Here is a 27,558-nt window from a genome sequence, read left to right on the forward strand (position 1 = left end):
ACACACACACACACTCACTTATATACACACACACACACACACTCACTTATATACACACACACACACACTCACTTATATACACACACACTCACTTATATACACACACACACACACACTCACTTATATACACACACACACACACACTCACTTATATACACACACACACACACTCACTTATATACACACACACACACACTCACTTATATACACACACACACACACACTCACTTATATACACACACACACACACTTATATACACACACACACACACTCACTTATATACACACACACACACACACACACTCACTTATATACACACACACACACACTCACTTATATACACACACACACACACTCACTTATATACACACACACACACACTCACTTATATACACACACACACACTCACTTATATACACACACACACACTCACTTATATATACACACACACACACTCACTTATATACACACACACACACTCACTTATACACACACACACACACACTCACTTATACACACACACACACACACTCACTTATACACACACACACACACTCACTTATATACACACACACACACTCACTTATATACACACACACACTCACTTATATACACACACACACACACACACACTCACTTATATACACACACACACACACACACTCACTTATACACACACACACACACACACACCCAATGATGGTTCAAACAGTAAACTTTATTGCTCACAGGGAGTTGACAGAACAAACGTGTGTGTTTGACACACACACACACACACACACACAACAGTGTGCTCCAGTCCATCATACACACTCCTGCCGTGGTCACGTGACACACGATCATGTGACTCATGTGTTTAGCATGTTTCCAAACTGCAGGTGATCCTCAGCCGTGTGTTCAAGTCCCGTGTGTGTGTGTGTGTGTGTGTGTGTGTGTGTGTGTGTGTGTGTGTGTGTGTGTGTCAGAAGTAACTCTGCAGAGGTTCTCCCAGGATCTTTTCCATCTCCTGAATCACCTGATGGACCTGATGCTCCACCTCCTCACACTCATCTGGAACACACAGCAAAGCGTTACACACACACACACACACACACAGTCGGTGGAGCTGGGGGTGGAGGGGGGGTCCTCACCCTCCATCAACTCGGACAGGAAGGGGAGGGTCTCCGGCAGCAGAACCACGTAGTTCTCCTTCAGGCGGGACACCAGCTCCATCAGCACCAGCAGGGAGGAGAGCCGCACCTGAGGGGGGAGGAGTTAGCCACGCCCACCGGGACCAGGTCAGGTCAGGCCCCCACCCCGGTGGGTCAACATGACCCACCGGGGTGTGTGTGTGTGTGTACAGGTGTGTGTGTGTGTATAGGTGTGTGTGTGTGTGTGTGTGTACAGGTGTGCGTGTGTGTGTACAGGTGTGTGTGTGTGTGTGTGTGTGTGTACAGGTGTGTGTGTGTGTGTGTGTGTACAGGTGTGTGTGTGTGTGTGTGTGTACAGGTGTGTGTGTGTGTGTGTGTGTACAGGTGTGTGTGTGTGTGTGTGTGTACAGGTGTGTGTGTGTGTGTGTGTGTATAGGTGTGTGTGTGTGTGTGTGTGTGTACAGGTGTGTGTGTGTGTGTGTGTGTGTACAGGTGTGTGTGTGTGTAGGTGTGTGTGTGTATAGGTGTGTGTGTGTGTGTATAGGTGTGTGTGTGTGTGTATAGGTGTGTGTGTGTGTATAGGTGTGTGTGTGTGTATAGGTGTGTGTGTGTGTGTATAGGTGTGCGTGTGTGTGTATAGGTGTGTGTGTGTGTGTATAGGTGTGTGTGTGTGTGTGTGTGTGTATAGGTGTGTGTACAGGTGTGCGTGTGTGTGTATGTATAGGTGTGTGTGTGTGTACAGGTGTGTGTGTGTGTGTGTGTGTGTACAGGTGTGTGTGTGTGTGTGCGTGTAGGTGTGTGTGTGTGTACAGGTGTGTGTGTGTGTGTGTACAGGTGTGTGTGTGTGTACAGGTGTGTGTGTAGGTGTGTGTGTATAGGTGTGTGTGTGTGTGTGTATAGGTGTGTGTGTGTATAGGTGTGTGTGTGTGTGTGTATAGGTGTGTGTGTGTATAGGTGTGTGTGTGTGTGTGTATAGGTGTGTGTGTGTGTGTATAGGTGTGTGTGTATAGGTGTGTGTGTGTATAGGTGTGTGTGTGTATAGGTGTGTGTGTGTATAGGTGTGTGTGTGTACAGGTGTGTGTGTGTACAGGTGTGTGTGTGTGTGTGTGTACAGGTGTGTGTGTGTGTGTGTGTACAGGTGTGTGTGTGTGTGTGTGTGTACAGGTGTGTGTGTGTGTGTACAGGTGTGTGTGTGTTTGTGTGTGTACAGGTGTGTGTGTGTGTGTGTGTGTGTGTGTGTGTACAGGTGTGTGTGTGTGTGTACAGGTGTGTGTGTGTGTGTGTGTGTACAGGTGTGTGTGTGTGTGTGTGTGTACAGGTGTGTGTGTGTGTGTGTGTGTGTACAGGTGTGTGTGTGTGTACAGGTGTGTGTGTGTGTGTACAGGAGTGTGTGTGTGTACAGGTGTGTGTGTGTGTACAGGTGTGTGTGTGTGTGTGTACAGGTGTGTGTGTGTGTGTGTACAGGTGTGTGTGTGTGTGTGTACAGGTGTGTGTGTGTGTGTGTGTACAGGTGTGTGTGTGTGTGTGTGTACAGGTGTGTGTGTGTGTGTGTGTACAGGTGTGTGTGTGTACAGGTGTGTGTGTGTATAGGTGTGTGTGTGTGTGTGTGTATAGGTGTGTGTGTGTGTATAGGTGTGTGTGTGTGTATAGGTGTGTGTGTGTGTGTGTGTATAGGTGTGTGTGTGTGTGTGTGTATAGGTGTGTGTGTGTGTGTGTATAGGTGTGTGTGTGTGTGTGTATAGGTGTGTGTGTGTGTGTGTATAGGTGTGTGTGTGTGTGTGTATAGGTGTGTGTGTGTATAGGTGTGTGTGTGTGTGTGTGTATGTGTATAGGTGTGTATAGGTGTGTGTGTATAGGTGTGTGTGTATAGGTGTGTGTGTGTATAGGTGTGTGTGTGTATAGGTGTGTGTGTGTATAGGTGTGTGTGTATAGGTGTGTGTGTGTATAGGTGTGTGTGTGTATAGGTGTGTGTGTGTATAGGTGTGTGTGTGTGTGTGTGTGTATAGGTGTGTGTGTGTGTGTGTATAGGTGTGTATAGGTGTGTGTGTGTATAGGTGTGTGTGTATAGGTGTGTGTGTATAGGTGTGTGTGTATAGGTGTGTGTGTATATAGGTGTGTGTGTATAGGTGTGTGTGTGTATAGGTGTGTGTGTGTATAGGTGTGTGTGTATAGGTGTGTGTGTGTATAGGTGTGTGTGTATAGGTGTGTGTGTGTATAGGTGTGTGTGTGTATAGGTGTGTGTGTGTATAGGTGTGTGTGTATAGGTGTGTGTGTGTATAGGTGTGTGTGTCCTACCTTGGGGTGTGTGTGGCGGGTCCTCAGCAGCACTTGGGTGTTGAGCGCCCTCCACTGGGCATCGTCAGCCAGCGCGACAGCAAACTGCCCCAGACAGGGCAGGAGGTACTGGGTGACCCTCTGTTGGTACTCCTGCTCCCCCCCCCGAAGGTTTTCCAGCTGCGCACACACACACACACACACACACACACACAGAGTCAACTTCAGCCGACCACTCAGGGTCACATGACTGTCCCACCTGACCCCACCTGCTGCACCAGGGGCCCCATCAGGGCGTCGGCTCGCTTCGGGCTCAGGAACCTCTGGGTGTCGTAGAGGAAGATCTTCTGGAGGCAGTCCAGAAGGAACCTGAGCAGCAGCGACACCTTCAGGTCAGGAGGACCCGAGAACAGAAGGTCTGCAAGAACCCAGAAAACCCCGTCAGCAACATCTAGAACCCCCATCAAGAACATCTAGAACCTCGTCAGGAACATGTAGAACCCCCGTCAGGAGCATCTAGAACCCCCGTCAGGAGCATCTAGAACCCCCGTCAGGAGCATCTAGAACCCCCGTCAGGAGCATCTAGAACCCCCGTCAGGAGCATCTAGAACCCCCGTCAGGAGCATCTAGAACCCCCGTCAGGAGCATCTAGAACCCCCGTCAGGAGCATCTAGAACCCCCGTCAGGAGCATCTAGAACCCCCGTCAGGAGCATCTAGAACCCCCGTCAGGAGCATCTAGAACCCCCGTCAGGAGCATCTAGAACCCCCGTCAGGAGCATCTAGAACCCCCGTCAGGAGCATCTAGAACCCCCGTCAGGAGCATCTAGAACCCCCGTCAGGAGCATCTAGCACGTCAATCCACCAGGTGTAAACTGGATCGATCACATGACCCAGTCCATCTGGCCCGTCTCACCGTTCTCGTCCTTCCCGCCCCCGCTGCTCCGCCGCAGCAGGTCGGCCATGGGCTTCACCAGGTTTCCTGCGAACAGGACGAAGAGCCCCTTGAGGCGGCCGGCGATGCTGTCGGTCAGGTGGTAGAAGGTCAGCTGACGCTCGCCGCCGCCTGATTGGCTCCAGTCCAGAAGCTGCACACAAACCACAACCGGTCACGCCCGGAACCGCCCCCGCCGCTCACCCGCTGCTGCCGACCTCACCTTGAAGAACAGGGGCCTGAACGTCACCTCCGACAGCTTCATCACCATGGCTACCAGACAGTCGATCACACGGCCTTCAGTCGCCGCCGCCGTCTCCAGATCGCCCTGAACGCAGCGCAGACAGCTGATTGGACCTGAGGCTTGTGATCAGACACCACCTGGAGGAGCGCCACACCCACCTGACAGTGTTCCGCACGGAAGTCCAGCGCCACCAGGAAGAAGGAGGTCAGCTCTGATTGGTGGACGCCCAGCTGCTCCCCGCCCATGTGGCCGATGTGTTCCTCCAGGAGGCTCATCAGCGCCCCCAGCTGGCCCTGCAGGAAGTGCCGTGTTACCGCAGGGGAATGAGAACGGACCGGGCCCTCCGGGGCAACGCCCACCTGCTGCTGGGCCACGCCCACCTGCTGCTGGGCCACCAGGTGGCGGTAGCAGCTGCTGACGGCGGGCAGGAGGACGCGGGGCGGGACCCTGGAGGCCAGTGTGGACCTGACGGCGGCGAGACGCGCCGCCAGCTGGACGCCGACGGAGGACGAGGGGGCGGGCTCTACCAGCTGAGTCAGACGACACACCTGCAGGGGCGGGAAGCGTTAGCGGGCCAGCTAAAGCCAACGTGTCAGCAGAGAGGGGGCAGGGACCCGCCCACCCGGGACCCACCCACCCACCTGGAGGGTGGCGTCCTGCAGGTAGGGGCTGATGAAGTTTGGCAGTGTGTCGGCGACGCGCTGGAGGGCGGCGACGGCGCTCAGCAGGTGGACATCATTGGGCGGCGGCTGCTTCCTGTCGGCCAGCGCCCGCAGCACCGCCGGCATCAACCTACAGGGGGCGCACGCGTCAGACTGGCCAGACGCCAGGATGTTGCTGGGGGAGGAGTCCAGGACTCCGCCCCCTCTCCTCACCGTGGTAACTGCGGGATGGCGAGGGCCCTCAGCGTGCCGACCACCTCGGCGATGCAGAGCAGGGCTCCGCCCACCACGTTCCTGTCTTCCTGCGTTGCCGTGACAATCTGTACCACCTGCTGCAGCACGGGCAGCAGCGCCTCCTGGTGGGTGGCGCCGACACGGCGGCAGATCAGCTTCAAGCTGTAGAGCGCCGTCTGCCGGGTGATGGCGGGCTCCGCCTCCTGTGCACCGCTCTTACTCACAATCCTCTGGAGGTGGGCGGTGAGCTGGAGCAGCGCGGCGACCTGCGGCAGAGAGCGGGTTAACGGGCGCCGTGACGCGGCGGCGCAGTGGATCCAGACCGGACCGTTCACCTGACCCTCGTCCCACGCCGTCCCCCGCTGCAGCCGGCTGTTCAGCAGCTCCAGGCCCCGCCTCCTCACCGCCGGCAGCTCGTTGCCCAGCAGCCCCCTCACCACCGCCAGGAAGGAGTCCGGGGGCAGCAGCGCGTTCAGCTGGAGACACACAGGCAGTCAGTGGGGCGGTGCCGGCCTCTGATTGGCTGACAGCTAACACCTGTAGCGTCTGTCCCCTACAGGCGCTAACGTTAGCGCCTGATGCTATACAGGCGCAAACATTAGCGCTTGATGCTATACAGGCGCTAACGTTAGCGCTTGATGCTATACAGGCGCTAACGTTAGCGCCTGATGCTATACAGGTGCTAACGTTAGCGCCTGATGCTACGTCTTCTCTAGAGCTAGGATGTGTGGTGAAGGTGTCAGCATGAGCTAACGCTAGCAGTGGCAGACGGGCCGGTCAGGGGGCGGGGCCACCCACCTTGTCCAGGGCGTCGTAGGCCCTGCCGATCAGTCCCCTCCAGTAGCGACCCCCGGGTCGGTCGGCGTTCTGCTCGGCGCCGCGCGCCACACTGAGGGTGTAGCGCAGCCCCGCCTCCAGCAGCCTGCAACACACACACCAGGTCACTCCCATGTACGCCTGTTCACGCCCAGTCACAGGCCCCGCCCCACCCTGGGGCCCTGCAGTACCTCTGAAGCAGCTGCTGCAGCGACTCGTCGATGACATCATCAGCGTCCGCCACCTGTAATGTGTCCAAACACCATATATGGTCGTCGTCACTACCGGACAAGCAGGACCACAGTGACCCCACCCAATGGGTGACCCTGGGGAGGGGGTTAGGGTCACCCGTCAGGACTCACAGGTGTCGTTCCTGGTTTGGACATGTGACCCACCTTGGCAATGAAGTGGGTGGAGCCGAGCAGCTGAGCCATGAATGAGACGCTCAGGAACTTGAAGTGGCGCAACTCCTTACTGCTGTGGGCGTCGACACTGAAGATAAGCTCCGCCTCCTCGTCTTTCTTCTGGGCTTCTGGTATCTCCGCCTCTGGGGGGCGGAGACATCAGAGGAAACCACGTCAGGACATACATGTCAGACACCGCGTGGTGAGCCCACGCACCGCGGGGCCTTCACTGTCACGCTTGCACCCGGCAGCAGGCGTGGCCCCACGGTGGGCGTGGCCATGGAGGCTCACCGTCGTCTTTGTCGTCAGGCAGCCGCAGCAGGAAGTGGAGGATGCTGATGAGGGCGGAGACTTGGTCGCTGACGCCGAACTGACAGCAGACCGAGATCCAGAAGTCCACGCCCCCATCCACGTCCTGTGGCACAGAAACATGTCAGAAACACGTCTGGAACACGTCTGAAACATGTCTGGAACACGTCTGAAACATGTCTGGAACACGTCTTGAACGCGGCTGGAACACGTCTGAAACGCGTCTGGAACACGTCTGAAACACATCTGGAACACAGGTGAAACACGTCTGGAACACGGGTGAAACACGTCTGGAACACGGCTGAAACACGTCTGGAACACGGCTGAAACACGTCTGGAACACGGCTGAAACACGTCTGGAACACGGCTGAAACACGTCTGGAACACGGCTGAAACACGTCTGGAACACGGCTGAAACACGTCTGGAACTCGTCTGGAACACGTCTGGAACACGTCTGGAACACGTCTGGAACACGGCTGAAACATGTCTGGAACACGGCTGAAACACGTCTGGAACACGTCTGGAACTCGCTGGAACACGTCTGAAACATGTCTGGAACACGTCTGAAACACGTCTGGAACGCGGCTGGAACACGTCTGGAACACGGCTGAAACACGTCTTGAACACGGTTGAAACACATCTGGAACACGGCTGAAACACGGCTGAAACACGTCTGGAACACGTCTGGCACACGGCTGGAACACGGCTGAAACACGTCTGGAACACGTCTGAAACATGTCTGGAACGCAGCTGGAACACGTCAGTAACAGTTGAAGCATGGATGAAACACTTCAGAAACAAGTCAGAAACACGGCTGAAGCACATCAGGAACACGCCATCAGCAGACGGCCAGCGCCGTTAGCTGTTAGCGTTAGCTTTGCTCAGGAGTCACATGAGCAGGAAGGGTGAAGCGTAATTTCCTGTTTCCTGCTGACCTCAGGACGTCCTACCTTCCCGGTGGCGGCGCCAGCACCCCGCGTGGCGTGGAGCTTGAACAGGAGCAGCATCAGGACCCACAGGAAGTGGGCGGGGCCCAGCGTGGTCAGCAGCTGCGTGAGGATGGGCAGCCGGCGGTGGGCGGGGACGTGAGGCAGCGCGTCCGCGAACACGTGAAGAATCCTGACGCCCACGGGGCGGAGCTGGGCCGAGTGCCGCTGCGCCTGCGGAGGTCACAGGTCAGCGGGCGTGTCTTCTGGCCGCACCACAGCGGGAACTAAAGGGGCGGAGACCGGCGTCACCTGGATGAGGGCGGGAACGACGGTCTGGACGGTCCTGTGGATGACCCTGAAGCTGTAGGCGTCGTCTAGACGCAGCACGCTGCCCCCCATGAAGGTGAAGATGGGCATGATGTTGTGGAGGACCTTTTCCTGTGGGGGGGACACCAGCGGTCAGAGGGGCGGCGCCACCGGCCCCTCCCTGTGGGCTGAGACTCACCGGGAAGATGGCGGCAGCGGCACCCAGCAGCAGCAGGGCCTGGTGGTGCGTTTGAGGAACGCAGGACGAACGGACCACCTGGACCACCAGCTCCACGCTGAACACGTCCTCCTGCAGCACGCCTGGGGGGGGCAGAGGTGAGGGGGGCAGAGGTGAGGGGGGCGGGGGGCGGAGGTGAGGGGGGGGCGGAGGAGACCTACCTACAGCCGTGGGCCCCCCCTCGGCCCCCAGCTTGTAGCACACGTGCAGCAGACCCCCCAGCAGCAGCTGCTTGGTGTACTCCATGTTCACGTCGTCATGGCGACCAGCTTCCAGGCTCCTGAGGACACATCACCTGGCATTAACCCCCCCATCAACCACGACTGCCCAACGGGGGCGGGGCTGCAGCGCTACACCATACAGCTGTGTGTGTGTGTGTGTTGTTTCTGGGCGGGGTCACCTGGCGAGCAGGGAGAACAGGGCGGGGACCAGCAGGTGGCTCCGCCTCAGCTTCTTCTTGTGCTGCAGGAGCTCCAGGATGAGGGTGACCCTCTGCCAGGACACCCCCACCTGGGGCCCCCCCTGGGGCCCCCCGTCGACGCCGTCGGGCCCCCTGCTCCAGAACAAAGATGCATTACGTCCCATGATGACGAGCAGGTGGCGGCTGCCCGCCTTCTGGTCACGTGACCTCACCTGGGGGCGGTCCTGCTGCGGCGGCTCTGCTGCACCGTCGAACCCGCCCCGACCTTCTGGAGCGGAGCCAGCTCATTGGCTACCAGCTGGGCGTCGACTGCGATCTGTGGGATGGGACAGACGGTTAGGGGCGGAGCCCCACCTGTCACACGGGCCGTGAAGGGGGGAGCATCATTGCCCGGTCACGCCCACTCACCTCCTTGAAGACGCTGCTGACGGCCCCCGACACCTGGGGGCTCCTGCAGTCCAGCAGAAGGTCGAACAGAACCCCCAGCAGGCGCTGCTGAGGCCCCTCCCCCAGCGCCGAGAAGAACCCCCGCGTGATCTGTAGAGGAAAAGTTTAACCCACTGACCTTCGACCCTGTAATCACTTCCTGGTTACCGTGGCAACCCACCCGCTCCAGAGCCGCCAGCTGGCAGCTGGGGGTGTGGCCGTGTGGCCCGGTGGGCGTGTTCAGGGCTCGGACCAGCAGGTCCAGGCTGCGGGGGTCGCGGCCCAGCAGGGGGGCCGAGGCCTCGTCGTACTTGGTCAGCACCAGCTGCAGGAGGCGGGCGTCGGCCGGCAGCAGGGGGGGCGTGTCCGGACCGCTCTGCTCCAGGAGGCGGGTCAGGAGGGGCAGCAGGGCGGACAGGACATCCTGGGGGGACATGGGGGTGGCGTGAGGGCGGGGTTGCACTCGCCTGGATGGCGAGGGGCGGCACCGGCGCTCACCTGGCCAGTGACCCGGGTCAGCGCCTGCAGCAGGACGGCGGCGATGGAGGATGGACAGGAAGTGGACCCCGCCCCCTGGAGCAGCTGCTGCACCGCCCGGCGCCGCGACGCGTCCCCGTGGACCACGCCCACAACCTACAACAGTTCATGATCTCAGAAACTGAACAGTCACATGACTTCATGCAGCCTCCCCCACCACCCCAGCTCCAAGCCCCACCCGACCTCACCTGGCTCAGGTATGAGGGGTCGGCCAGCAGCTCCTCCCTGCTCCTCAAAAGCTGCTCTGTGATTGGCTGGAAGGGAGACGAGCTGGCTGCTGATAGGCTCTGAAGGCAACCCAGCGCCGCCCCACGGACCCCCCCCACCGGAGAGGAGAGGCAGCAGAGCAGAGACAGGAACACTGGGGGGGGGGACAGCAGTCAGACACACACCCACACACACACACACGCAAAGACACACACACCCTAACACACACACACCCTAACACACACACACACACACACACACCGTAACAAACACACACACACCCTAACAAAAACACACACACACACCCCAACAAACACATACACACACACACACCATAACAAACACACACACACCCTAACAAAAACACACACACACACACACCGTAACAAACACACACACACCCTAACAAAAACACACACACACACACACACACCATAACAAACACACACACACCCTAACAAAAACACACACACACACACACCGTAACAAACACACACACACCTGGGTAGTTGGCAGCGGCCAGCGTCTGGAGCGTAGCCTCTGATTGGACACTGAGCAGGGCTCCGCCCACGTACAGTGCCTGAGTCTGAAGGACGGCTCCGCCCCTGACATCCAGCTGGTCGCCATGGTTACTGGTGTGTCCCCACAGAACACACAGGAAGCGGAAGAGCGTGAGCGGCTCCGGCAGGTGCACCTGGAGGGGGACGCCACACATCAGTGATGTCATCAGCAGGGCCCGCCTCCCAGCAGGAAGTGACCTCATACCTGGATCAGCAGCTTCATCAGGTCCCTGAAGCCGGCGGAGGCTGCGCCCCCACCGCCGGCGCCACTGACCAGAACGCCGAAGAGACGGCAGGTGAGGCTCAGGTAGCAGCAGGTGGTGGTGTCCAGCCTGTCCGGGTCCCACCACACCGCCCCTGGAAGACACGCCCACTGAGAGAGCCACGCCCACCAGCAGGACCACACCCTCCTGTTCCCTGGAGAACGCACGCTGGGCCTTACCTTTGAAGGAGGCGTGGTCACACCTGAGGGCCGTGATGAAGTCCCTCAGCAGGACCAGGAGGGCGGAGCCGAAGGCGAGGTCTGAGCTGCCAGCCTCACACCTGCTCAGGTAGAGGGTGAGGGCGTCACTGAAGGATGCTGGGACGGTGCGGTGCCCGGCTGCGTCCTGAAACACAGGTGTGATCACGTGTTCTCCACGGGTTCTGGTGCAGTGGGGGGGTCGTGGGGGGTGTGGCCTCACCGGGGCGTGGTCCTCGCTGACGACCCGCAGCAGGGCGGGCTCCAGCAGCAGGTACGCCCGCTGGGCGGTCAGCAGGTGCTGGGTGTCGCCCAGACGCCCCAGAACCAGCAGCAGAGTCCGGGTCAGAACCAGGAAGGAGGTCCTGGACCTGGACCCGGAGCCCGGGAGACACTCCACCGCCAGCGCCAGCTGCTCTAGCTGGCGACAGGAAGTCACATGATCAGCAGGAAGTGACAGGATGAACAGGAAGTCACATGACAAGAGAATGCCTCTCTACAGTTCAGGTTAAGGTCAGAGTTCACTTCGGGCTCGGGGTCAGACTCACGGCGTCCCGCTGGGGGAGGGGCTCCATGGAGGTCAGGTTCCGGGTCAGCGTGGAGACCAGACGCTGGTTGGCCACGCCCAGGAAGTCCGGCTCCGAGCTCCTCCCCATCAGCTCGTCCAGCTCTGTGAGGAGAGAGACGGACTCAGACACGCCCGGCTCCGCCCCCCGCCACTCCAGCAGGGGGCGGAGCTGTGACCCGTTGGGCTGAAGGGGGCGGTCCGGCAACTCACCTGAGGCCCAGCCGGAGGTGAGCGGGTGTCTGCTGACGGCGGGCGACCGGGCGACGCTGCGGGCCAGCGGGGCGAGGGGTGAGCTGACCACCAGAAGGGGGAGGAGCCTCCAGCCGATCCTCCGCTCCAGGTGGGCGTCCCCATTTCCCAGCCGGGGGTCGGACAGTAAACGCACCGCCTCCATCTGCACCGCGAGCCTGTGGAACACGCAGTGAGAACACGCCGACGCCACCACCAATCAGGAGAGAGCATCAGCAGACGCACCAGGACTGGGCCCCCGACGGCTCCGCCCCCGACGGCTCCGCCCCCGACGGCTCCGCCCGCTGCAGCAGCGTCAGCAGTGAGGAGACGGTGTCTTCGGGGTCCACCACGCCCAGCAGCACCTGCAACCAGAGCACAGGTCACAGGGGCCCCGTCTGAAGGCCCCACTGCCCCCCCACTCCGGGGCCCTTCACTGACCTCCAGCACCTGCAGGCAGGCGGCCACCACCTGGGGGGCGTCGTCTTTTAGCCGCTGCGACACGGCGTCCCTCAGGAAGGCATCGTCCAGGCTGTGCGGCTGAGGACAGGAGGAGAAAGCTGATTGGTCCTCCAGGGGTGACATCAAACCACGCCTCCTGCGAGGGGGTGGGTCCACGAGCGACGTCACGCCGTCAGCTCGTGGCGCTTCCTTATGCTAACCGTTAGCAGCTAACGGGGTGGACAGGAAGTGACGTACCTGTGAGCAAGTGAGGAGGCTCCTCAGGTGCTGCAGGGCCGACGCCCGGACCCACGCCCGGGGGTGTGTCAGGCTGAGCAGCAGAGACGCGTCCGACTCCCCCAGCATCTGAACGAACGAACGAACGACATTTATTTGGGTTATTCTGGTTATTCACATTTAAAACAGAACATAGTTCATTTGTACTGATAATAACAAAAACAGGACTGGGCTGAAGCCCCCCCCCCGGTTAACACAACTAAATCACAACAACATCACATTCTTTTGGTTTTTAACACATTCTCAGAAACTGAATTATTGATCACTATCCATTGACTTCACCTCAGCATATTTACAAACATTTATAACCATCATTTAAGTCATACTTAATGTTTTTCTTGAATTAAACAGAATTTTATCAACTTAAATTCATCTTCACTCCGAGTTCAGACACGTCTCCGCCTGACGTTTGTTCTTGCTTTAACAGACTCTGATCGTAATAGACCTCAGAGGTTATATGTGCTTTTTCTTAGTTTATAAAAGGATTGAAAGGTTAAAGGAATGTCCTTATTTACAATTCGAAATACAATTTTTAACATATTTAACTTTACAATATCAATAAATTTCAATAGTTTTGATTAGCATGATCATGAAACCCTACTTTATTATCATATTAGCCCGAAAAGAAAACGGTGTTTTTTGCATTGAAATGAGACTGAAAAAGTGGGGGTCGTCTTACATTCGGGGTCTAGACATTATACCCATTCACAACGCTAGATGGCGCCAGATATCTTTAAAGTGAATGCTGAACTTAACCCCCCAGGCCAAAGCGAACCCCAGTCACCAAGAAGAAAAATAAAAATAGTGGAAAGAAAACAAGAAAGTAAGAGAAGAGATAGAGAAACGGAGAAACGTAGCGACAATCTGGAGAAAAGTGGGTAGGAGATCGGACAGGTTAACCGCTGAGAAGTTATGATGTAATGTTTTTCCTTATTCAGATTTGTTTCAAGACGACAGTTAGCGTTAGACTTCACTGATGGTTAATGCAGTTACTGAAATTTTGTTGTTTTATCAGTAGATTGGTTTATTTACATTTCAGAAACCAGAAGCCGTTCATTTACCAATGTGATTGGACTTTACGTGTTTAAATGTTCAGATATTAAGATGTGATACAGTTTTTGCATGATTTGATTGAGGCACAATAACATGCTTTTTCTCTTGAATATATTCTTATAATCATTTCAGATGTACTGTAAATATTTTCTTTATAAAAATTAAATTTGGTGTTCAAAAAGTCTTTTTTCAGACTTGAGTCTTGAAAAAGAGGGCGTCGTCTTATAATCAGGGGCGTCTTATGTTCGGGCCAATACAGTAATTAGTCTTATTGACCTTTTTTGTAATTCAATCAGAGGATCTAAACATGTTTTACATGTGTTTCCCCAGATCTCACAGCAGTAGGGAAGATATGGAAGCACCAGGGACGAATACAATATGTGCAGACATTTCTAATTCAATATGTGTGTAGTTCTATACGACACACCAAGTGTCTCTGATCATTTAGTCCTGATATCCTGTATGTGTGGATTCTAGGAGATGTGATGATCTACCATCACTCCCAGAAACCTTGTTTCAGAAACCCTTTCAATTTCAATCCCGTTCCAACTCAGTTTGACCTCTGAGCTTGACCTGCTGTCGGCACAAATCATGAATTTGGTCTTTTTCTCATTTAAAGACAACTTATTTCAATCAAACCATTTTTTAAATTTGATCAGCTCTGACTCCACCTGGGAAACGTCTGGTCCTGACAACACGTGTTCACAGGGGACTGCTTCTGTTGAGACGCTGTTCCACTGATTTACACACACACACACACGCTACACGCAGGATGCGCGGCGCTAACGCTAACGGCACTGACGCTACCTGGAACTTGCCGCTGCTGACGGTCAGGGACAGGAAGCGATGGAAGAGACGTTTCTGCTCCTCGTCGCTGACGTCGATCACATGACCCGCGAGAACGCCATCCAGAGCGCCACAGTACCTGGGGGCGGGGCAAACAGCGCTCACGCTAACGCCACCTGGTCTCAGGTACGGCGTTTCCACGGCAGTCATCACTCACCTGGACTCGAGCAGGCGGACCAATGGCAGCAGGCGCTGGTCTAGGGCGGAGCCGTCCTCTGGAGGGAGGCGGGTCTGACTCAGGTAGGCCTCCAGCAGCAACCTGTGGGCGGAGCACAGCAGTCTCCTGACGGTGACATCATCACACCAACGCACCCGAGCAGAGCTCACAGGCCCCGCAAAGGACTGTGATGTCACTTCCTGTTGCCTGTGTCTCCATAATCAGTGGGCGGAGCTTAGAACAGGTGCTTACCGGGCCACCGTCTGGTCCAGTTGTCCGGTCAGAGGCACGTCCTGCAGGATGGAGGTCAGCAGCGCCAGCGGACCCGTCCCGCCCGAGGGGCCAGGGCGTCCGGCAGGAGACACGCCCTCACCTGAGCGGCAGGAGACCACGCCCCCGACCAGCCGGGGCAGCAGGTAGCGCAGCAGAGGAGCTACGTCGTGGCTCGCCGACAGCGCCTGGATCGAGGACGCCAGCGACGGCACGGACAGCAGGCGGCCGAACGCCCTGCGGACGGGGGAGAGGGAGGTCACGACCCGCACAGCCAGGGGGTGGAGCTGCGCCAGGGGGCGGAGCCGTGCCATAGCCTACCGGTCCCCGACGGCGCCCTCCTTCTGGTTCTGCAGCAGTACGATGAGGCAGGCCACGCCCTCCCGGGACAACACAGGCTCCTGCTGGAGGGAGCGGCCGACGTGGACGGCGAGGGCGTCCACCAGCCCGTCCTCTAGGCCCGCCCTCACCGCCAGCTGGCACACGATCATGTAGGAGGCGGCTTTGTAGTCAGCCAGCGGCGCCTTCAGGCCCTAGGACGACACGGTCATGGGTGAGGCTACTGCAGGCGGCGGGGCAACAACGGGTGGGCGGAGCTCACCTGCTGGACGTACGGCAGCAGCGTGGAGACCACGCCCTCAGTCAGGCGGTCCGCCTCCAGCGCCGACACCACGGTGGAGGCGTAGAAGGAGAAGACCACCCTGAGCTGGGATTGGCCCCCGTGTCCCGAGTACGCCTGCAGGGGGAGGAGTCAGAGCACAGGGGCAGTCCCGTAACAACAACACAGGAGGAGGCAGGGCGTGGCCGGTGAGGGGGCGGGGCATCAGTCACATGATTCCCACAGCTAGGTTCGGCCAAACGGAGCTACTAGCAGTTAGCAGCTAATTGCACGTAGCAGCTGGTCATGTGACTGAAGCCCCCCCAGTGGCGTTAGCGGTAGCGGTACCTGGACGGCGGTGGTGACCAGGGTGCAGATGAACTCCATGAAGCCGAGGTCAGAGGAGCAGCGAGAAACCAACGCCCCCCTGGACAGGGACACGCCCACTTTCTGAGGGGACACACAGGGTCACCGCGAGAGTGTGTGTGTGTGTGTGTGTTTATATCTGTGTGTGTGTGTATCTGTGTGTGTGTATATCTGTGTGTGTGTGTGTGTTTATATCTGTGTGTGTGTGTGTGTGTGTTTATATCTGTGTGTGTGTATATCTGTGTGTGTGTGTGTGTGTGTGTGTTTATATCTGTGTGTGTGTGTGTGTGTGTGTGTTTATATCTGTGTGTGTGTGTATATCTGTGTATGTGTGTATCTGCGTGTGTGTATTTATATCTGTGTGTGTGTATATCTGTGTGTGTGTGTGTGTGTGTGTATATCTGTGTGTGTGTGTGTGTGTTTATATCTGTGTGTGTGTGTGTGTTTATATCTGTGTGTGTGTGTTTATATCTGTGTGTGTGTGTATCTGTGTGTGTGTGTATATCTGTGTGTGTGTGTGTGTTTATATCTGTGTGTGTGTGTTTATATCTGTGTGTGTGTGTATATCTGTGTGTGTTTATATCTGTGTGTGTGTGTGTGTGTGTATATCTGTGTGTGTGTGTGTATATCTGTGTGTGTGTGTGTGTGTGTTTATATCTGTGTGTGTGTGTTTATATCTGTGTGTGTGTATATCTGTGTGTGTGTATATCTGTGTGTGTGTGTGTGTATATCTGTGTGTGTGCGGCTCACACACCTGCAGCCCACTCATCCAGCTCCAGCGGTTAGACGGGTCCCGGAGGGGCAGCAGCTGCAGGACCCTGGTGAACAGGTGTGTGTGGTGGTAGGGCAGCGCACACGCCAGCAGGCTGTCAGCGTTGTACCGGTGCACGTGGAAGCTGCAAGGCAACAAGGGACGTGAGTGACGTCATCGTTCGGGCGCGTGACGTCACAGGGCGCGGCTCCTCACCGGTGGACCAGCCACTCCACACACTTGTGCGCCGGCCGCAGGAGGAAGTAGGGGCAGAGGCGGGCGAGGAACAGCCGGATGCCCGCGTCCAGCCGGGCGTTCAGCTCCCGGGGCTGCACGCTGCGCTCCAGCGCCTCCGCCGCGCCGCTGAACAGGGAGTCCTGGAACTCCCGGAAGGCGGGCTCGATGCCCAGCAGCTCCTCCAGCCCCGTGCAGCCTTGGGGGGGGGGGAACACACGTGACCTGCACGCTCTACCCACAATGCAACGCTGCGAGACTCGGTTCTCACCCAGGGCGAAGAAGGAGCTCCGGTCCATCGCGGCGGCGTCCCGGGGCTCGAAGAGCAGCGAGGCGGCCTCCCGGCGGCCCGCGGGCCCCGGGGCGCTCTGGGGCAGCGCGAGCCGCTGGAGCTGCTGCGCCAGTGACGTCATAACACACGCGATCCTCACCCGAAAACAACGTCACCCGAAAACAAGGTCACCCGGTACCAGGCACCGCACACACCGACACACACACACACACACACACCGATACACACACACACACCGACACACACACACACACCGATACACACACACACACACACCGATACACACAGACCGACACACACGCACACACCGATATACACACACACACCGATATACACACACACACACACACCGCGGTGGTTAGCTCCTGATGCTAACAGGCTGGTTAGCTCCTGATGCTAACAGGCTGGTTAGCTCCTGATGCTGTGTGGGGAATCAAACGGAGCGCGTGTTGATAAACACCCACAGGAACACGTGACAACAATAAAAACAACTAAACAACAAACAGCAGCTCGCGCCGGTTTCCACACACGCTGTGAGACACGTGTGTAGACGGTTGGCTCACGCGACCTCCAAGGGTTGTACTTCCGTGTCAAAGCTCTGCCGCTTCGGATGGTAATCTGCTCCTACTTCCGCTTCCGTCCTTCGCTGGGCGGGGCACTTTCAAGTCGAGTCTGACGTCACTGACACAACAACTTTCTCCAACACGTGACCGTTGCTTTGGAGACACTTGTGGCTCGTGTGTGTAAGCGCGTGACTGGAGGCGCGGCTTCGTTGACGTGACGTCGGTAAAACGACATCAGGAGCGGGGGGGGCTCTCACCCTCAGCGGGACATCTTTGGCAGCGGAAGTGAACGCCTCCTCCGCTCCGCCGCCAGGGGGCGATAAATCCCCGCTGCGTCCAGTCGGAGCGGTTCGGCTCCACGAGGCGGGTGTCCACGGCGGTCCGGTCCCGGGGGCAGCGACGCATCTCTTCACGAAGAAGACCTGATCGTCCGGGACGTTTTTCAACCGGAAACCGCAGTAAACCGACGTTCCTCGTCCGTAGCGACCGGACAGCAGCCGGAAGTCTCTCCTGCCGTCTGGTGGTGACGTCAGCTGACGGTGAGTGGTGGCTCGGCGTCAGTTTCCGGTGTATTTCTGAGCGAAAGCAAAAGTTTGTTCGAACAGTTCGTTTTTCGCGGGGTTACGCCCATCCCGCGGTGAATGGCTCGTGTGTGACGTCATCGGACCGCGCTGAACGCTGGTTGGCTGGGCAGCGAGTCTATGGATGACGACACACTCGTCCCGAAACGAACCGTCGGACGAGTCACAGGTGTCCTGACCCGGTCGGGGGGGGTCCTCTGGACTCTGATCGATCAGCTGTTATTGATTTTCCAGGTTGCTGTGTGAACGTTCAGTGGGCGGGGCCGTAGGGGAGTGGACGGCAGTAGGGGGGCGGGCTGATGACGGTTGTGATGTGCTCCTCAGCTCCTGTGACTCCTCCTCCTCCGTGGGCTCCTCCCCTGAGACAGAGCGGCCAATCGGGTGGGGCTTGGCTCCATGTCCCGACACAGTCTGGGTCTCCAGGAGGGGCCGCTGGACCGCCCCCCCCCCTCGCAGCAGCGCCTCATTCAGCGTGGGAGGGGCCAGCTGGAGGAGTGCCAGGTGGGTGTGGCCAGGTGCCCTGCTCCTCCCCACGGACCTGCTGATTGGCTGTGGCTCTGCTGTCCCAGGTCCCTGAAGCTGTCCTCGTCCTGCTCCGAGTCGCTGCTCGCTGGCGCCGCCCGTGGGGGGCCCCCCGGCGCTACCTGTGGGGGGCCCCCCAGCGAGGCGTCCGACACCTCCCTGCTGTCTTCGCTGCTGCTGGACGATTCGTGCGTGCAGCAGAGCACGCTGGTGGGGGCCTTCTGGGGTACGATGGGCCTGGGGTCATGTGACTCTTATTTTGGTGGGGAGCAGGAAGTGCAGTGACCGTTTCCTGCTGGTGTTGCAGGTCTGGACCAGGACCCTGACGGTCGGACGCTGGCGCCGCTCATGGAACTGCCGTCGCCTGGTGGGCGTGGCCTCGCCCCCCGGTCTGTGGCAGAGAGCTCCACCCTCCAAGACAGCGACCTGATTGGCTCAGACGGTGGGGGCCCCCCGGTCCAGACGCTCAGCAGGACGGTGTACCCCCACCCCGGACCTGAAGCGTCCCCCTGCTGCCCCGCCTCTTGCGTGAGAGGGCGGGGCTATCTGGAACCGTCCACCATCTACTGCAGGGACCACAACCGCAAGCCCCGCCCAGGTGACGGGGTGGGCATGTCCAGCACAACCATTAGCAGACCTGCTAACAGAACCGCTAACAGATCCATTAGCAGAACCGCTAACAGATCCATTAGCAGAACCGCTAACAGATCCATTAGCAGAGCCCTCCACGGCCCCCCAGGCCTGAATGCAGTCGGGTCCTGCAGGTGTTTAGGGGGTGGGGGGGTCTGTGAATGAAGGGCTGTGATTGGTCCACATACATCTGTTCTCTCCTCCAAACAAACAAGCTGCAAGTCGTTTTGACTGTTGCCATGACAACATGCAAACGGTTGGGGGGTGGGGGCAGGGCTCTGGGCGCTGATGAGTTTCCTGTCTGTCGCAGCTTCAAGCAGTCAGAGCAGAGAGATGAAGACGAGTCAGAGGGACCCCCGGGGGTCTGGGGGTGAGTACACACACACACACACACACACACACACACACATTCACACAATGACACACACACATTCACACACAGACACACACACACACACATAATGACACAGACACACAATGACACACACACAGACCCACAATGACACAGACACACACACAGACACACAATGACACACACACATTCACACAATGACACACACACACGTCAGACTTCAGAGGGTTTCCAGCAGCCAATGAGCTGCAAGCAGAGGATCATGTGACGTTGACCTTAGTGTGTAATCTCTCAGCTGACTCCGCCCCCCTGGCGCAGCCCATTGGCGTCCGTCGGAAGCCCCGCGGCCTGGCCCCGCCCACCACCTCGCCGTGGTCCTGGTTGGCGTCTGGCGATCTGCTGTGGAGCGCCGCTTTGTGGACAGGTGACCTCGCGCCATCAGGTCCCAGCGGCATGCTGGGAGATCAAGGCCCACGGTGTGACCGACCTGTTGATGGTGTTACTGATGACTCCGCCCCTTTTCCCTGCAGCTGGCGGCGTCCTCAGGTTGAGTGTCAGGGGGGCAGCGGCCTTGTGGCCCCCCACCAGGAGCACGGCGGCGGCCCTGTGGACAGGCACACGCACCGCAGGTCAACACCCTCCGTCCTGATTGGCTGATCCTCCCTCAGCCCTTCCTCTGTCCCTCCTCCTCTCTGATGTGGCCCCTCCTCCTCTCTGATGTGGCCCCTCCTCCTCTCTGATGTGGCCCCTCCTCCTCTCTGATGTGGCCCCTCCCCCTGTCTCAGGGCTTGAAATTAACGTTTTTGTCTTGGTAGCACTGGTGCCCCCAAATGTAGAAGTTAGTAGAACCAGCAAAGACTTCAGGAGCACCCCCCCAACAGAAAGGCCGTTCCTCTGCCCCCCCCCGCCCAGGACAGCAGCTGCAGCTGCGTTCTCATTGGTTCCTGGACCGCGGTCCTGCTCTGACTGTGGCCCACATTCTCCAGCAGGTCCACACGTGTCCGCATCAAGCAGAGGGTTGGAGGGGGAACCCTCCACAGCCACAGCCCAGCCCGGTCCCTGGACCGAAACCTTCTGGTTATTATTGGATGGTTTTGTGTTTCAAACATCACTAAAAGATGTTTCTGTTGCCCCAAACTCCCCCACGCCGTTAGTGAACATCCGTTTACATTTTTCTGGGTCGTTTTGCCCTCAGCTCAGACTTCAGGAGATAATTCTGCTAAAAAGCTCTGAGCTTTGTTCCGTAGTGGAGCTTCATGTCATTAATTAATTCACGCCAGGTGTTCAGACCACGTGAGGTCAGGTGTTCAGACCACGTGAGGTCAGGTGTTCAGACCACGTGAGGTCAGGTGGTCTGAACACGTGAGGTCAGGTGGTCTGAACACGTGAGGTCAGGTGGTCTGAACCGCCTGACGGAGGAATAAACATACATTGGGTCCACTCACTGTTAACCAGAGGTTTTCCTCGTTCACCTCCTTTGTTTGGAGCTCTGCTGTCCCCCTTCTTCTGTGCTCCTGTAGGTAGACCCACAGCGGTAGAGAGCTGTCTCACTTCCTGGTACGCTGACAGAGCAGGTAGACAAACGATCTGATTGGCTGAACTGAGTGGCCCTATTACCGTATTAACTGGAGCAGCAGCGCCCCCCGTCTGTAGCTGTGAACTGCAAGTAAAAATGTACCAAGAAAATCTACTCTGGTGAATTTATCATGGAGTGGTCACGGGTCCGGACAGAACCAGAACGCGGTCCGGATCCGGACCACGGTCCACCATTTGGTGACCCCTGGTTTATGGAGAGAGAGAAAGAGCGAGAGAAGAGGAAAAAAAGGCGCTCCAGATTTTTTCCCAAGTTGCACCGCTGCTCCCAGATGTGTTTAATAGTCACTGATAAACATTGGGGCAAATACACGAGTAGACTGGTCGTGATGTCGAGCCCTGCCCTCTCTCATGTGGCCCCTCCTCCACTCTGATGTGGCCCCTCCTCCTCTCTGATGTGGCCCCTCCTCCTCTCTGATGTGGCCCCTCCTCCTCTCTGATGTGGCCCCTCCTCCCTATGTGTCATCTGGTGACATCATTATGGCGCCTAACTGGTTATTTAGAGTGTCCCACACTCATGATGTCATCAGGTTGACGCTATCGTTTGTGTAGCAATAGCCGTTAGCACGAGCAGCTATCCTGTGTAGCATTAGCCGTTAACAAGAGCAGCTGTCTGCACTGTGTGTTCAGGTCAGAGGTCAGCTGACATGTGCAGATGGCTCAACAGGCGATGGTGTCACATGACCCCCGGAGACGCCGCGGCGCGGTATGTCCTGTTCTGATGTGTGTGTGTGTGTGAGTGTGTGTGTGAGTGTGTGAGTGTGAGTGAGTGTGTGTGAGTGTGAGTGTGTGTGTGTGTGTGTGTGTGTGTGTGAGTGTGTGTGTGTGTGTGTGTGAGTGTGTGTGTGTGTGAGTGAGTGTGTGTGTGAGTGAGTGTGTGTGTGTGTGTGTGTGTGTGTGTGAGTGTGTGTGTGTGTGTGTGTGAGTGTGTGTGTGTGTGTGTGAGTGTGTGTGTGTGTGAGTGAGTGTGTGTGTGTGTGTGTGAGTGAGTGTGTGTGTGTGTGTGTGTGTGTGTGTGTGAGTGAGTGTGTGTGTGTGTGTGTGTGCGCTGACCTGTCTCTGTGTCTTCAGGCTTCCTGTCAGGCGTCTCCTGTTGCTCCTCCCTCTGCTCCTCCTACTCCTCAGTAAGTCCACGCCCCCTGTTGAGTGGGGTGGGGTGTTGTAAGGGGTGTCTTTAGGGTCACTCACTCACCTGTCTCTTTTGGCTCCGCCCCCCAAGGCCCGTGGCAGCTGGCCCCAGCAGCTCTACAGGCCGTCACCACCACCGGTCTGGCCTCTGTCTACAACTACCTGTCCCCCGGCAACCAATCGGCACAGGCCGCTGTGGAGGAGGGGCGGGGCTCCAGCGAGCCTCCTCCTGGAGCGGAGGTACTGACCCTGGTCTTCCCCCAGCGCTGGGCCCTCCCCCGGCTCTGGACCTGCCCCCCTTATGACCCTCAGGTTTCTCCACAGGCGGCGCCAGGCGGGGTGGCACCCCTGCTGAGGGCGGAGCAGAGCCTGACGGCGCTGTGGCAGCGGGTGGAGGCGGGGGGCCAGCGGTCGGAGCAGAGGCACCGCCAGCTGGTGGCGCTGTACGCCCGGCTCCACGCCCGGGTCCGCCTGCTGGACCCGACCCGACCCGAGGACCAGGTGAGACCACACCTGTGACAGGCCCAGCCCCCACAGGCTGGAGCCCCGCCCCCAGAGGCTGAAGCCCGGTGTTCTCTGCTCCTCTGTGACGCAGGAAGCCCCTCCAGCCGACGCCCCTCTAGCCGACGCCCCCTCAGGCTGGCATCACGCTGCAGTCGGGTACCCTTCACCCTCCTCGTGCCCCCCCGCCCCCCCGGGAACGCCCCCTCACCACCGACTGTTCTCCTGCAGGGACTCCGTCTCCCATGATGCCTTGCTGGCGGAGGTCGCCCGGTTGGCGGCGGCTCTGGAGGAAGTGAGGCGGGACGTGGAGGGCGTGTCTTTGTGTCGGAAGGCGTGCCGGCGGCTGGACGGCCTCTGGCAGAAGGTGGGGCCGTCGTCCACTTCCTGTGGGTGTGATGTGTGGTTGCCGTGGCGACCTGTCGGCGTGACGACGGCGTCTCGCCCTCAGGTGTCGGAGGAGGTGTCCTCTCGGGTCCAGGAGGAAGTCAGGACCCTGATCTACGGGAACCAGCTGACAGTGGGGGGCGGGCCCCCCGGAGACGCCCTGGAGCCCCTCCTCCAGTGGTTGTCACGGCGATACGTCAGCAGGGCAGAGCTGCAGGCGGAGCTGGCTTCCCTGGAGCTCCGCCTCCTGCAGAACATCAGCCTGGTGACGGAGCATCACTGCGGCGACGAAGACCGGCGCGCAGCCGGGGGCGTGACCCACGAGGTGAGGGGGTGGGGCTGGCCCGGGGCTGCTCCCGTGTGATTGGTGCCTGAAGGTGCCTGACGGCCCCTGTGTCCAGGAGGTGGCGCTGCAGGTGAGGGACGCCCTGCGCCGCTTCTCTGAGGACCGGACCGGACGGCCCGACTACGCCCTGGAGTCAGCAGGTGAGGACCAATCAGCTGCCTCGTGAGCCGTGACATCACGGGCTGACGTGTCCCGCCTCCTGCAGGGGGCAGCGTGCTGACGGAGCGCTGCTCGCCCTCCTACCCCAGCAGGGCGGCGCTGCTGAGCCTATTTGGGGTCCCCCTCTGGTTCTACTCCCAGTCGCCCCGCGCTGTGATCCAGGTACCCCACACACACACCTGTGGCCCCCCCAGCCTGACGTACACACACACACCTGTGCCCCCCCCAGCCTGACGTACACACACACACACCTGTGCCCCCCCCAATCTGACGTACACACACACACCTTTGCCCCCCCAGCCTGACGTGCACACACACACCTGTGCCCCCCCACCCTGACACACACACACACACCTGTGCCCCCCCCACCCTGACATACACACACACACACGTGCCCCCCCCAGCCTGACGTATACACACACACACACGTGCCCCCCCCAGCCTGACGTACACACACACCTGTGCCCCCCCCACCCTGACATACACACACACACCTGTGCCCCCCCCAGCCTGACGTGTACACACACACACCTGTGCCCCCCCCACCCTGACATACACACACACACCTGTGCCCCCCCGGCCTGACGTACACACACACACACCTGTGCCCCCCCACCCTGACATACACACACACACCTGTGCCCCCCCCAGCCTGACGTACACACAGACACCTGTGCCCCCCCCACCCTGACATACACACACACACACCTGTGCCCCCCCCAGCCTGACGTCCACCCGGGGAACTGCTGGGCATTCCGGGGGTCCCGGGGCCTCCTGGTGATCCGGCTGTCCATGAGGGTCTCCCCCAGCGCCGTGACCCTGGAGCACCTCCCCAGAGCGCTGGCCCCCGGGGGGGCGCTGCTCAGCGCCCCCCGCGACTTCAGCGTCTATGTAAGTGCCCTGTCTCCCCGTTGCCACGGTGACGGCCCCGCTAACAGGTGTGTGTTCCAGGGCCTGGAGGACGAGGGGGGGGGGCAGAGGAAACTGCTGGGCTCCTACCGCTACGACCAGGGGGGGGAGGCTCTGCAGACGTTCTTAGTCACCGTGAGTACCCCCCCCCTCTCCGTCCACAGGGCCGCTGTTGCCACGGTGACCACACCCTGCTCTTCCTGTCCCACAGGAGCAATGGCCCCGCCCCTTCCAGGTCGTCGAGGTCCAGGTGACCTCCAACTGGGGTCACCCCGAGTTCACCTGCATGTACCGCTTCAGGGTCCATGGCACCCCCTGGACCAGTGACCCCCCAGGGCCAGTGACCCCCCAGGACCAGTGACCCCAGGGGAGACGCTTTCATACCTCACCATGTCTAACAGCAGCTAACAGCTAGCAGCAGCTACCACTTCCTGTCTGTCTGAAGCATTTCCTGTTTGAATAATTGTTTGTTTTTTCTGCTGACTTAATAAAATAGTGAATTTTTATTTTTGTGATTTTTTTATTTTTCTATTTCCTGACGTTCCTTGTCAGCTAGCTTAGCCTAGCTTAGCCTAGCTGCCATCCAGTAGTGCTGCAGCTAACACTCTTGATGCTAAAAACCAGTGAACATTCACCAGTGCTGTGACGCTAGCTAGCATCAGTAGCATCCCAAACCAAAGTGTGTGTTGTGGAAACAGTAACAGGAAGGGGAGGAGTTCTAACAGGAAGTGACTCACCTGCTCAGGTGGGATGAAGCCAGGGAGATGCTGGTAACCGGGGGTTCACGTTTAGTTTCTTTATTCGGGGGGGGCAGATTATTAATCACAACAATTTCCTTTCCGTGTACGAAACCCTTTAGATTACCCACAATTCATTGGGTCATGTTTCCAGGTTAATTACAGAATGAAAAACAGGCGTGAGGACTTCCTCTTCCTGGTACAAAAATAACTTCACACTTTAATACTGTCTCCACCCGGGTGTCGTAGCGTCGCCCGGGGTGTTCACGGCTCGGGTGTCGTAAGGTCGCCCCCAGACCGGTGGGACGGGGGGATCGCTGCGCCAGTCAGATGGCGTGAATGATCCCCGCTGAATGTAGAATACTGAAACAAGGTGGGGAAGAAGCAGCAGAACGTCCCTGACCCTGGGTCGTGATCCCAAGTCCTGACCCTGGCTCGTGACCCTTGGCCGTGACCCGGGGTCGTGTCGGTTCACGTCAGACTACAGGTACAACAGGAAAACTTGCACTGAAAGGTTAGGTGAACGTGAAACCCCTGGAGGCGTGCAGGACAGGAGCCTCATCACTGGTTGCTATGGCAACACATGCTGCAGTGAGTGGGTGTGATCAGCTGATCGTCTCTAAAAAAACGCCAAAGGAAAAAAGTGGGCGTGGTCAGCCGTCGCTGATTTACATCTAAAGAGATATGCCAAATAACAAGGAGGTCGTTAGCTCAGCGGCTAGCTCAGCGGCTAGCTCAGCGCCACTAGTGCTAACCCAGTGAAACGAACCAGCCGGAACCTAGGCTTAAGCTAATGTTAGCACAGACCAGCAAACGGTCTGGTTCCATGGGGTCTGTTGGGTTCTGTCGGGTCCGTGGTACTGGATAAAGAGCAGCCGAACTGAACCTGCTCCGCTGATACAGGTGTGAATATTGGAAACAAACAAACAAACAAACAAACAAACAAACAGGTGAAACAGTCGTCCCAACAGCCAATCACAGGCCAATCACAAAGAGTTACAGAAGGAAGGCACACAATTAAAGCACAGGAAGTAGCGACAGAGGGGCGTGTCCTGTGCTCGCCGGTCAACGCCCACCGCGGTCGGGCTCCCAGCGTTCACCCTGTTCTGCTGCAGCTCCATTTCCCTTGGCACTAATATCAGCCAATCAGAGCGCTGGTGGACCAGAAGCAGCAGCTCAGAGCGAAGGCGTCGGCAGGAACCCTCTAGAAAACACCATATCCGTCGGTGTGGCGCGTCGCCACGGCGAAGGCGGGGTAGCCCTCGTACGTGGTGTAGGCTGTCAGGTCCTGCCCCAGAGACACCGCCTGCTTCAGCTGCGCCGCCGGCGGGCTCGCCAGCGCGTAACCTGAGGACACAGAAACGCCCGATGACACACCGCCGCTCGCCATGACATCATCATGACATCATCAGGTCCTCAACCCTCAGGTGCTGTGGAGCGTCAGCCAATCAGAACAGTCTCAGGTCAACCAATCAGAGCACACTTCTAGACTCTGCTTTGGCTGGCGTGCCTCAACCAGGAAGTAACAGAGAAATAGGTGACCCCCCCCGAGGCGTGACCTGGTCTGTCCACGCCATCGATCTCCTGACGGCGCCTCAGCCTTATTTGTGACCTCCTCCTGGGGGGTTAAGGTCTGTGGACTGAAGGGTTCTGTTTTCTGGGTACGGACCTTCACATACCTGGGAAGGCCACCGAGGCCACCGGGGCAGCGGCGCAGCCGGCAGCGGCGCAGCTGGCGTCAGCGCCCTCTGTCTGCAGGCCCAGCGTCTGCAGGGTGTGCTCAGCAGCGTGAACCTTAGCCTCCTCCACCGCAGCACACAGCTTGGTGGGGGTGAAGGGGTGTCTGTGGAGAGAGGGTCCAGAGTGAGTCTAGAGTGAGTCTAGAGTGAGTCTAGAGTGAGTCTAGAGTGAGTCCAGAGTGAGTCTAGAGTGAGTCCAGAGTGAGTCTAGAGTGAGTC

General features: G+C 58.1%; 3 protein-coding genes across 11 annotated transcripts in view; 1 reads left to right on the forward strand and 2 right to left on the reverse strand.

Moving 5' to 3' along the window:
- Nucleotides 1–701: 701 nt before the first annotated feature.
- On the reverse strand, nt 702–17,464 carry heatr1 (HEAT repeat containing 1). Of its 2 annotated transcripts, none has more exons than XM_068304788.1 (43): nt 17,172–17,464; nt 16,883–17,099; nt 16,670–16,811; nt 15,898–15,999; nt 15,553–15,687; nt 15,273–15,484; nt 14,934–15,188; nt 14,682–14,783; nt 14,486–14,603; nt 12,587–12,694; nt 12,329–12,427; nt 12,134–12,252; nt 11,870–12,066; nt 11,640–11,761; nt 11,315–11,512; nt 11,074–11,239; nt 10,837–10,988; nt 10,573–10,765; nt 10,053–10,225; nt 9,826–9,960; nt 9,509–9,751; nt 9,310–9,438; nt 9,114–9,217; nt 8,881–9,033; nt 8,642–8,760; nt 8,442–8,563; nt 8,246–8,374; nt 7,958–8,167; nt 6,989–7,112; nt 6,689–6,840; nt 6,485–6,537; nt 6,276–6,399; nt 5,813–5,953; nt 5,457–5,743; nt 5,223–5,373; nt 4,962–5,129; nt 4,740–4,874; nt 4,561–4,665; nt 4,320–4,491; nt 3,675–3,823; nt 3,427–3,585; nt 1,132–1,240; nt 702–1,051 (listed from the first exon to the last, which is right to left on the reverse strand). In XM_068304788.1, exons 1-43 carry the CDS (start codon nt 17,311–17,313, stop codon nt 963–965), a joined length of 6,414 nt encoding a protein of 2,137 aa, XP_068160889.1. In that variant the 5' UTR covers nt 17,314–17,464; the 3' UTR covers nt 702–962. The 2 variants fall into 2 exon arrangements, with proteins under 2 accessions (XP_068160889.1, XP_068160888.1); XM_068304787.1 differs by having other exon boundaries at nt 4,941–5,129.
- Nucleotides 17,234–25,354, forward strand: LOC137588049 (SUN domain-containing protein 2-like). 6 transcript variants are annotated; one of them, XM_068304794.1, is made up of 18 exons: nt 18,155–18,294; nt 18,661–19,084; nt 19,166–19,456; nt 19,799–19,858; nt 20,136–20,264; nt 20,371–20,469; nt 22,064–22,139; nt 22,505–22,557; nt 22,653–22,801; nt 22,886–23,062; nt 23,157–23,221; nt 23,294–23,429; nt 23,514–23,774; nt 23,851–23,935; nt 24,001–24,116; nt 24,678–24,845; nt 24,906–24,998; nt 25,075–25,354. In XM_068304794.1, the coding sequence occupies exons 2-18, from the start codon at nt 18,733–18,735 to the stop codon at nt 25,222–25,224; spliced, it is 2,460 nt and encodes an 819-aa protein (XP_068160895.1). In that variant the 5' UTR covers nt 18,155–18,294; nt 18,661–18,732; the 3' UTR covers nt 25,225–25,354. The 6 variants fall into 6 exon arrangements, with proteins under 6 accessions (XP_068160891.1, XP_068160895.1, XP_068160892.1 ...); XM_068304791.1 differs by having other exon boundaries at nt 24,678–24,998; XM_068304792.1 differs by having other exon boundaries at nt 24,906–25,323.
- Nucleotides 25,355–25,644: 290 nt separating this feature from the next.
- The window catches only part of a1cf (apobec1 complementation factor), an 11,283-nt gene continuing 9,369 nt past the window's right edge, over nt 25,645–27,558 (reverse strand). For 2 of the 3 annotated variants that reach the window (XM_068304798.1, XM_068304797.1), the window contains exons 12-13: nt 27,280–27,443; nt 25,645–26,947 (exon numbers count right to left, since the gene is read on the reverse strand). In XM_068304798.1, coding sequence (XP_068160899.1) covers nt 26,805–26,947; nt 27,280–27,443 — 307 coding nt within the window. In that variant the 3' untranslated portion in view covers nt 25,645–26,804. Of the gene's footprint in view, nt 26,948–27,269; nt 27,444–27,558 lie in introns of all 3 variants that reach the window. The other variant, XM_068304799.1, reaches the window with a different exon arrangement.

The sequence above is a fragment of the Antennarius striatus genome, chromosome 21 (genome assembly GCF_040054535.1).
Source record: "Antennarius striatus isolate MH-2024 chromosome 21, ASM4005453v1, whole genome shotgun sequence".
NCBI classification, from domain to species: Eukaryota; Metazoa; Chordata; class Actinopteri; order Lophiiformes; family Antennariidae; genus Antennarius; species Antennarius striatus.